The 11,066-nt window shown below is 40.1% G+C and overlaps 1 protein-coding gene across 1 annotated transcript in view; it reads left to right on the top strand.

The window, feature by feature from the left end:
- Positions 1 to 3,631: 3,631 nt before the first annotated feature.
- LOC148357062 (lysine-specific demethylase RSBN1L-like) overlaps positions 3,632 to 11,066 on the top strand; it is a 21,996-nt gene continuing 14,561 nt past the window's right edge. Inside the window, exons 1-3 of the mRNA XM_088347712.1 lie at positions 3,632 to 4,109; positions 8,069 to 8,188; positions 10,359 to 10,858. Coding sequence (XP_088203838.1) covers positions 3,638 to 4,109; positions 8,069 to 8,188; positions 10,359 to 10,858 — 1,092 coding nt within the window. The 5' untranslated portion in view covers positions 3,632 to 3,637. The remainder of the gene's footprint in view (positions 4,110 to 8,068; positions 8,189 to 10,358; positions 10,859 to 11,066) is intronic.

Below are 11,066 nucleotides of genomic sequence, written 5' to 3'. Positions count from 1 at the left end.
TGTCATTATTATTGATCTCACCAACACTAAAATACATTTATGGTGGGTTCAAACGAAGGAAAGTAAACTATTCTAAAGTTTTAATAAGCTACTATAAATATAAATTGGTTATCCGAGCCACTATTTTCGTCCATTTAAAATGCTGTCATAAAAAAAAGAAAAAAAAAAAAACATTTTAATCATGATTTGCCCAATATGGACCGCCGTTGTATACGTACCTGTCATCTTCCACGCTTTCCCCATATTCTATACATATTTGATCATTTCAAATTGTGTATGTCGTATAACAGATTTTGTGCGTGAAAAAAGATAAAAACAACTAGTGTTTTTCGTTAGATTGATCCTGTCTCGCCAATTTTGGTTCTGCTCCGCCTTGTCTTAGTATCAGTGAGGAAAAAATATACGAAATATGCTGAAAGAATTGTTTGTGTTGTTAATTAGGTAAAAAAAAAAAAAAAAAACTTGTTTACACAGTTTCTGAGCTCTTTGAACTCCTTCCTGGAGCAGTTGCGTCCTTTCCTTCATACAATGGCTCGATTGAATCACTCATGAATGAGTTCAATACCACCCTGACTAGTGTCCTGGATTCAATAGCGCCCATGAAGCTAAAGTCACGTCCTAAAAGACGCACGCCTTGGTTTACTGATGAAACTAGAACCCTTAAACAAGAATGCAGGAAATTGGAAAGAAAATGGCGCACTACCAAGCTTGAGGTTTTCCATCAAACATGGTGTGACAGCTTGTTAAAGTATAAAGCGGCCCTTGCCTCTGCAAAATCGGCCTATCTTTCGAAGGTGATTGCGTCTCAAAAGAACAATCCCAAAGCCCTTTTTGACACTGTAGCATCGCTTACAAGGCAACAGACTACTGCAGATAGTTCGACGCACTCTGCTCATGACTTAATGGTCTTCTTTACTAAGAAGATTCAATGCATACAGGAAGAAACTGCTAAAGAAATTATTAATACCACACATACTAAAGGGCTGAAATCTACAGATGCACGACAGGGTGGCTGTCCTGGGAAATTGTCCCGTTTTAGTGAACTGTCACTTGATGATCTCAATCAGGTGGTGAATGCGGCCAAACCGACAACTTGCCAGTTCGACCCGCTCCCAGGTTCACTTATTAAAAGTCTTTTTGGCGTCCTTGGACCTTCAGTTCTAAATATTATAAACATATCACTCTCCTCAGGTGTAGTTCCAGCAGCTTTTAAGTCCGCCGTTATTAAACCCACACTGAAACGACCCAACCTTGATCCAGAAATCTTAAGTAATTATAGACCTGTGTCAAACCTACCTTTCCTCTCTAAAGTACTTGAAAAAGTAGTGGCACAGCAGCTAAATGTTTTCATATCCGAGAATAACCTTTTTGAATCCATGCAATCAGGATTCAGGGCTAACCACTCTACTGAGATAGCTCTGATCAAGGTAACAAATGATCTCCTACTGGCAATGGATTCTGGCGCTTCATCACTTTTGCTGCTGCTGGATCTTAGTGCTGCTTTTGACACAGTGCACCACAATATCCTACTAGAACGGTTGGAAAAATTGATTGGTCTCTCAGGAACCGTCCTCTCGTGGTTCAGATCCTACCTCACAGATAGGACGCACTGTGTTAAATATGGTGAAATGACATCTGAGCCCTTTAATGTTACCTGCGGTGTTCCGCAGGGTTCAGTGCTTGGCCCCCTTCTTTTCAGTATTTACATGCTTCCATTAGGTGATATACATGCTTCCATTAGGTGATATAATTCGCAAGTACAATATCAGCTTCCACTGCTACGCAGACGACACTCAACTATATCTTCCGTTGGAGGAATCTCCCACACTAAACTGTGGAAATTTGGAGGCCTGCCTCGTTGAGATAAAAGAGTGGATGTCACTCAATTTCTTGCGTCTTAACTCTGAAAAGACCGAGATGTTAGTCATTGGTCCATCTAAATGCCGTGATATATTCTCAAAAACTGCTGTGAACATTGACAAATGTCACATCACACAGAGTGACTCAGTTAAAAATTTAGGTGTCATATTTGACCCTGATCTATCCTTTGAAATACATGTAAAGAAAATTACTAGAACCGCTTTCTTCCATCTTCGTAACATTGCTAAAATCCGTTCAATACTATCTCAGTCTGATGCGGAAATTATAATTCATGCGTTTGTCACCTCCCGTCTCGATTACTGTAATGCACTACTCTCTGGTCTCCCGAAGTCTAGAATCAAGTCACTTCAGCTGGTACAAAATGCCGCAGCGAGGCTTTTAACTAGGACAAAAAAGTACGATCACATAACTCCGATTTTGGCTAACCTGCATTGGCTCCCAGTTAGCCATAGATGTGATTTCAAGGTTCTCTTAGTATTGTACAAAATCATACATGGACTAGCTCCCTCTTATCTTTCAGATCTGATTTGCCCCTACGTCCCGGTCCGAAGCCTACGATCTGAGAGTGCCGGTCTTCTGGTGATCCCAAGAGCAAAGAAGTGTTCTGCTGGTTCGAGAGCGTTCTCCATCCGGGCACCGGTGCTGTGGAATGCTCTTCCCCATGAGATCCGATCTGCAACCTCAGTGGAAATGTTTAAATCTAAACTTAAAAGTCACTTCTACTCCATAGCATATGAATAACCTACTCTTCTCGTCGGCTGAAAAATAGTCTGTGTAATATAGTGTGGTGATCTGTGAAGCCCTGTGAGACTCTTTGTGATTTAGGGCTATACAAATAAAAATGACTTGACTTGACTTACACAAATTCCCTTTGTTTTTGTTTTACATAAGCGTGTCTTGCCTAGAGTAACTAGATGCCGCGTTGTCTTTGTAAGATTTTAGTATCGCAAATACATACCTGTCAACCTCCACGGCTCCATGCCCTTACAAACGGTCGTATTTTCCCTTACAAAATAATCTTACACCGTATTTTTTTTTCTGGAATGATGCATGATGGGAAATCCCCAGGCGGCAGACGCATGCGCACAGTAGCATCAAACCGCTCGCTTCGTTTGCAACAAATAAAACGATACCGAGATAGAGGCTACCGCGGTGAACTCGTTAGACTTGATTGATTTGCTGTTCCGTGATAGTCGGTGTTTACCGGATGGTACCCATAATTGACAAATTTCGGTTTTTCTGTCCAGATTTTCTTGTACCTCGTACACGTCTTAAAATGCATACAAACAATGCAGGTTGACAGGTATGCAAATAAAGGGAATTGCAACCATTAATAAAGGAAGCAATTGGCTGAGGTTGACAGGCATGTGTATACAAGGCGAACATGTCAGACACACAAAAACTCCACAAAGTTACTTGCTATCAAAGTCGCTATCGTGCACATAGTCTGTGATTTTCAAATATGTTACTATCTACATAAAATACTATTTTCCTGCCAAGAGGCTGGTACAAACTTACATGAATTATGTCCTTCTGTCTCAACAATGCGCGCGCAGGTTGAATACGTCACACTTGTTTACAAACACGGAAAGTGGTCCATCATGTTTGGCTTTTCATCGTTCCTAACTATCCATGCTGTAATCCCGCCCCTCTGAATATGTCAATCAAGCAGAGTCAAGCCCCGCCCCCGGGCCGCCCCGCAGGTCTAGCGCCAGTAGTGCTCCTCGAGTAAATAGCGAGCTAGAGAAGCTTCAAGATGGCGGACTCGCCGAGCTCCGTTCGCTTTAGCAGCGGAGCCAAGGCACCCGCCCCCGTCGCGAGCCCGCTCCCCAATCCCTCGGCGGTGAAAAGACCCCCTGTAAGCGGCCTGGAGTCTTCCCGGGACCCCAACGTCCCTTCCAAAAAGCTCCGAACCGTGGAGAGCAGCGTCAAACCAAATAAAGTGCTCCGGGATGGAGGCAACTGCGGCGGCAATGACAAACTCCAGCAACGGTCGAAGCAGCCGAGCCTCGCGGCGGATTTGTGGAGCCTTGGTGTCAGCCAAGTAACCACCGTACACAAAACGTTGAGGCAGAGCGATTTTTTCCTCCACAAGAAAATCAAGAAACCCATCAAGGAGAAGGGCGACGCAAAAAGGAAACTCTTCGCGGCGGGCAACGGTGCCAGCAGATGCGACCACAATACTCCAGCTAAACGACAAAATGGGGATGTCACGTTGCCGCAGAAAGGTACCAACTTTTAGTTTTCTTCTTTTGAAAGTGTGAAGTTCTGAATTGGTGCGGCTGGACTTGAACACCAGAGTGGAGTTTACGCCACAAAGCCTCCCCCCTCCCGGCTTAAGTCGAGGTTTCCGCGGGGCTAATGGCTGCCAGCTCTCGCTAACCAGCCGCTCAACCCTTGCGCTCACTTTAGTCAGAAAATAAAAACAAAGCCAATGTGCCTAGAGTCAGTTACTTTAACGCCTGTAGGGTATTAAACGCTGAAATATTAATTTGTTGTTGTTATCGACGAGCGAATGTAATTAAAATACACGCCGCTGTCATAACACGATGACAGGCGACCGCCATTATGGAGCGAGTGTTGTTTTGGTGGAAGCACCACGCCCCCCTCAGCTCCATTCAATTTTCGGACTTTGCAGGCTTGTTTTTATCCCCAAACCTCAAAATAAATACCCCAGGTGTTTTAAACATAATTTCTATGGATTGTATTAGATTTTAAGAGTGTCAAAATTGTAATTTAATGGCAAATCTGTTCACATTGTAGGTTCATTCGCGTTAATGAAAAACAGTGAGTTACAGGTACTAGTTACTTTACTTTAAAAAAACAATTGTGTGACCCTCCAGATTTTTGACACCCAAAGTCTGAAAGTAACTCTCTAGTTACAAATTACCATTATATAGTCTCATCGAAGCTGATCCCTAAGATTGCTTTAAAATTCCCACATGGTAAAATAATTGAAAGAAAACGTGTACACCAACCTGTAGAAGCGGTGAACCCTTTCATATTTCTTCGCTTGTTGCACTCTTTAAAGCTTGCAGAAGAACACTGAGCGAAGACCCTCTATATCCATTTTGTCTCTGGGCTTTGAACCATTCACGTATATCCTTTTCCATTTCTGCATACTGCCCAAGCTGTTTATTTCCTCTTTGCATGGTGTGTTGCAAACATAATTTCACAAATGAAGAGATCAGAATTTTAGCACACTTTTTTCTATGCTCACGTGTTCTCCATTGACTTTGCTGCTCCTGTATAAGGTAGGCCATCTCCTCATGTGCTGCCTACCATATGCTACCGGTGACACCCAACCAAATATGCGCGTATGAACCGACCAAATGTTTTCACTACAGATGCTGCCCTACTAACAACCAAGATAAGTTCCGGACAATCGTTTGAAAGTCGAATTTGTTTGTAAGTTGCTTCAGTACTATATTTTGTATGTTTTAAGGTTTATATGAACATGTTGAAGGCTTGTATAAGTAACCTGTATAGTTTTATACTAAAACATATTATTTTACAAAAATAATATGCTCTATAAAGATAAATAAAATTAAGTTTAATTTACTTTTGGAAGATGGGCTTCAAGAGTTAGGCTACTTCTTCCTCCGTGGTAAAAAGTGGCTGAAAAAAAGCGATCCAACCATTTTCTCAACAGCACCAATCTTCCATATTGCACTTTCATTTCAAATGAAACTGCTCACCTCTTTTTTACACTTTACACCAACCATATTGAATGGATGCAAAAGATATTAAACAATAAAAATGTCAAAGTTCTTTGCGCGCTGGGGATACAGTATAGAATGTTTACACACTAACTAGGTAGAAGAAGCGGATTTCTGTATTCTATTTTATGGATGTAAATGCAGCATAGATGCAAGTATTATTGGTATGGATAATACCTCCATGCCGAGAAATTCAGCACCTCGTGCTCTGATCTTGAGATGGCACCATTGAAACTGTATTCAGTTTTACTTTGTCGGTGTATATATAATCAAGCCTACCCTAAGCGTTAATGGCAGATTGAGGGTTGTATGTTACATCCTGAATGAAGGAGGAACCGTAAGCGATCAGAGGATGTTGTAATTTATAACTTGCTTTTAATAAGTGTGTGTAACGATAGTTTAGTTACAAAATGTTATTAATAATTAGTTTCAGTACTGTTTACATAGCAACTTAATTACGTTCACTTGTTTTCCGTTAGTCCGAACATTGCTCATTCTGCGACTGCAATTTTTTTACCAAACTTTGGCTTTGGTTGGTTGTCACTTGTAGGTTACTGCACGTTTTATTGTACTGTACTTAATTTTTTCTTCTTAAATATATCTGCTGTTTGACTATTCAGTTTTTTACTGTTCCGTTTTTTTGATTTATAATCCAATTTATGTATTGTTAAAGCTACTTTATAATAAACTAAACCCTAAAATTGTCATACTTGTACAACTTAGGTGCAATAATAACTGAAGTCTGTTTCTAATATTGTTAATATTCTAGCTATTTTTCCTACTGTGCTTTTAGGTGTTACACCTGCAGTTCCACTTCTAATCTTGCTGTCATTTATGTTGTTCTCATCCATCCATTTTCTGCACCACTTATCCTCAGTAGGGTCGCACAATTTCAAAGGACAATTTCACCAAACCAATGAACCTAACTTGCATGTTTTTGGAATGTGGAAGGAAACTTTAGTGCCCGGTGGAAACTCATGCAAGCACGGGGAGAACATGCAAACTCTGTACAGGAAGGCTGGTAGTGGGATTTGAACCCATGACCTCATAAGTGTGCCACAGACGCACTAACATCTCCGCTGCCATGCCGCCCCTAACTTTACTAATTGCAACCAATAGATAGATAGATAGATAGAATGTGAAAAAGTCTGCCATACATATTTACTTGTACATGGTGTACGTTAGGTTGTCGATCATACCAGCACATGTTAAGATTTCTGGTTCTGTATATTGGGATCGATCGTACCAAGTCGCTCAGATGTTTATGTATGGGAATGATGTCATCCTAGCCCTTTGGGTTAATTTGAGAGGTGAGACTGTGAATGGCGATGACAGATTTTGAGAAAAGCACTATGGATGCAATTGCCACAGCGCAGAAGATGTAAAAATAAGAATAAATATTCACGTTCGGTGGCTGCAGGCGCACTGACACAATTTCACTTGCCTGACCTGCCTGTGACACACGTTGCATCATGCACTCAAGTAGAAATTGTTATGAAGTGAAAGTGGTTACAACTTTAAGCAGAAGTCACATTTAAGGTCAATTACATGCTTGGTGATAGATCTTTATTAAAACGTGAAAATTGTTTTCTTTGCAACTGCACATATCTCTTACCACAAAATTGTTTTCTTGTCAAACCAGTTCTTCCTCAAAGGAAAAACAATTTAAAGCTCAGTGACATGATAACATCTACATTATGTCTGCCTTAAGGCTCAAGTTGTGAAGTAGAGCTTCCCAGTATACACACAAAGGTTTTGAAAATTTTGGCTTGTCTCTCACGTAAAATCTGATCATTGAGTTCAACAAGCCTTCCTTTGTCTGAACTTACTATAAACAGTCCAGCTTAATTGATCTTTTCAAACACATTCCCATGAAGCTTGCAATGTCGTTGGTTTGTATGAATTCTCAGTTTCCTCTTAAATATCAAGTAGACAATTTTTCAAGAGTGCATATGATTATTTGTTCTTAAATAGAAGCATCGTGTTGCTACAAAGAAAAGTACCAATTCTGCTATTAACCTTGTATGGATTTTCTACTTTGATTGTTTAGCGGTGCCTCCAACCCCCGCCATGTTCACTTACACACTCTACTTTCAATGAGAAATCTGGGGGAAAAGGGGAAAACATTTGAATTTTCTTTTCTGGTTTCGAGAAAGGTAGATACAATATAACTCAAAGGAATGGAATCTTTGGGCAGAGTGTAAGAAAAGCTGCTGGAATAAAAAAAAAAAGTTCAGCTTACAAGTCCATTCCAAAATGCACTTAATGCTGAGCATTAACTTTTGTAAGAATTTCCGCATCACAAAGGTTCTCCTTTAATTACTATCAACAGCGACCTTGGGTGTCCCAAAAGGCGCTTTGAAGTAGGATGTATTATTATTATAAACTTGTAAGATTGCAAAACAAGTACACAAAATCCTTCTTTTTGAAACTTCAGCACCCAGACCATTCTCTGTGTGTCCCTGCAGATCTGCTCAACAAGGACACGGCGAAAGATCGGGAACCAGGAGAACATGAGGAAAAGAAAAAGCACAAAGTGATGAACGACTTTAAGCGGGAGAATGGAGCGGTCAAGCAGGCCATTAAAGGTATGGATAATTTATACATATTGTTTTTATCTGTTACTAAAAAAACACATGGGGATATTTACTGCTTCTCAACTAGCCATATATCACGCTGTATTTGTAGGTCTAGTTTTATAGTCTTTTCCTGCCGAAAAGATAATTATTTGATTTTTTTCATAATTATTTTGTATTAAATTGTTAAGAAGGAAGATTGGTCAAAAGTGAAAAGAGAAAAAAAAGCACACAAAATTATTTTATTCATGTGAAAGAAGAAGGCTGACCAAGTGCTTATTTCTTAGTACTCAAACGTTGGGAAAGAAGGAAACTTATCAGTTCGAGTTTACAGCTGAAGCGGGCATCGCTGCCGGAGGAAACGGTCAAAGGAAATCAATAAGCAGAAAGCGGCTGGTTTACGACCATGGAAGCTTTTTGTTGGCTTGTTTGCGCGCGGAAACTTGTCTGGATGCTGGAACATATTGCTGCTGGTTGCTGTTATCTTGTGGCTACACTTTAGTATGCGCGTTTACTACAATTGTTGTGGTCACAACTCCCTTTGTATAAATAAGGGTGTGCTTCACGTTAGCGCTGCAGCATACTGAAAAACAACTGTACTGTGATTTTGTTCCCATTAATATATTTTTTAAAGTTTAAGCTCCACATAAAAAGGAAACAATTTATCAGATCATATTGTTTGTTTCCAGATGTTTTTTTTTTAGCCACAGTCTTGGGCCGTATAAATCAAAGTACAGTATGGGTAGTTGTAGAAAAGGGGATTTGGGTAAGCAAGGTTTTTTATGTGTGAGTTGGCTAGAGATATTTTGGATGAGTATTTATGTGCAAATACACTGTTGCTTTTCTTTTTTGTCCACACACATATACACATTGTATTATATTCTATGCTCAGGCAGTCGCATTCCTTGACATTAAAAAACGTGCCCAGAGTGCAAACTAGACGGTTCAAGATGTAGTCTGATGGTTTCAATTGTGCTGAAGCAGCAACACATACATTCTGCGTACAGGACACGTCCACTTTTGGTGAACAATTGCCACGGATCTCGTGTGTCTTCATATCCAAATACACATCCACACCGGGGGCATAAATAAATGCATTGCTTGCTTGCTGTCTTGCCCCCAATATTTAGGACATGCATCATGACTCATATCAGCTTCTCTGTAATGTTTTCTTTTTTTTAATGATGCTTCCATGTTTTTGATGCTATATCCATTTCATGAAATGTAGGGAATACATAATTTTGAAAGGCTTTTACATTACCACACTGATATTGTAGTTATTTTATTTGTTTTTTTAAGAAACCATATCAATTAAGTCATCTGTTGCAATAAACAATAATTAACTGTAATATGAAATACTTTTGAAATGTATTTGAGTTACAATTATTAACATTTATCTAGACACCATTAAAAAATAACTATGCACGTAAAAATAATGTCCAGGGACAGAATGCAATCAATCATCTTTTTTGGTTAAATGTCGTTTTAGTACTTTAGATTGTGATTGTGGCTTAAAATGTTGATTGTGGCTTCAACCCGGCATCTGTTATTTATTTTCAGGTGTTTAAAAGAAGCGTCCACAGTTATTTATGCAGACGTGTTTCTTGTAAGCCTTTTGTTGCAACACCGTTGAAAAATTTTTTTTTTTTCATTTGTATGTACAGATTTTTGGGGTTGAATGAGAAAAAAACTGACCCACCGAATAATTGGCCATTTGCAGTATTTGAAACATTTGCTATGCGAAAGAGGAAACATGTCTTTTGTGTCATTCTGTATTCCAATTGGCTGTCTTTTGACCTTTTGAAATACTCTAACGACCACAAACTCTTGCACATAACTTGCTCGTTGGTGATGCCACGGGACCAAAATGGTGCATTGCAGGTACTTTTAAAACGTATGTTATTTTGGTTTTTGATTCTTCTCTAAAAATGTCAAAAATTAGCAGTCATTTTTTAAGTTTATAAATTTGAGAATCTATGATTCAAAGACAATTTATTGGTCAGGCGCTTGTGCAATGTGACATGGAAATTGATGACCTACTCTAACCTAATACCTTCATGCCTGTGACTTATGATGAACAGGATTTTTTTCAACATTGGGGCAAAAGCAGCAAAGTTGGCGAAACTCTGCTTTCAACTGTGTTTTGTGCCTTTCACAGCTTAATGATTTCTTTCCTTTGCAGATGGTGGTGTGAAAGCAAACATCAACTCAGAGCTGCAAATAAAAAAAGTCAAGAAGAAAAAGAAGAAGAAACACAAAGAAGGAGAGAAACACAAGCGCGTGAAAATGTATCACCGCTCTTGCCAAACCGTTTGTGCCGGGCTCATTCTCCTCCCCTCGGCACTGCCTCTTCTTGCCAATTCCTCCTCACCCCACCCTGAAGTGTCGCCGTTTAAATTGCCCTTACCTGTCTACACTTCCAACAACAAAAGCGCACACCTCCATCCGTCTTTCGTGACGCGCTCACCGCACAAAAGCCAACACAAGCACGCGGCCCGTTCCACCCATCCCGGCCTCGCTGGCTTGGAGTTTGCGTCTTACATCCACATCGAAAGACAGCCGAACGGCGGCGCCCTGGTCGCCCACGCCTACGCCTCTCAGCTGTGCTCTCTCTCCCCCGAACAGAGGCAGAAATTTGCCCAGGAGTTTGTTAAACTGGCTTTTAGTGAGGACTCATCCCAGGTATGTTTCAGCATTATAGTTTCCATCCGGCATGTCAAACAAACGGCCCACGAGCTGAATTCAGCCCTTTGAATCAGTTCGAGCCACTGTTAATTTCTGAGTATGACAAAAAAAAAGCAAGTCTCTAGCTCATTTCTGTCAAAAAAATATGATTTATTTTTAATAAATCCAAATCCATTGCTCCTTCTGTCTACTAAAGGACAGTAAA

Source organism: Urocampus carinirostris, chromosome 11 (assembly GCF_059441175.1).
Source record: "Urocampus carinirostris isolate Australia breed hairy pipefish chromosome 11, RoL_Ucar_1.0, whole genome shotgun sequence".
Taxonomy (NCBI): Eukaryota; Metazoa; Chordata; class Actinopteri; order Syngnathiformes; family Syngnathidae; genus Urocampus; species Urocampus carinirostris.
The sequence above is the reverse complement of the archived record's forward strand: the minus strand, read 5'-3'. Positions and strand labels throughout refer to the sequence as shown.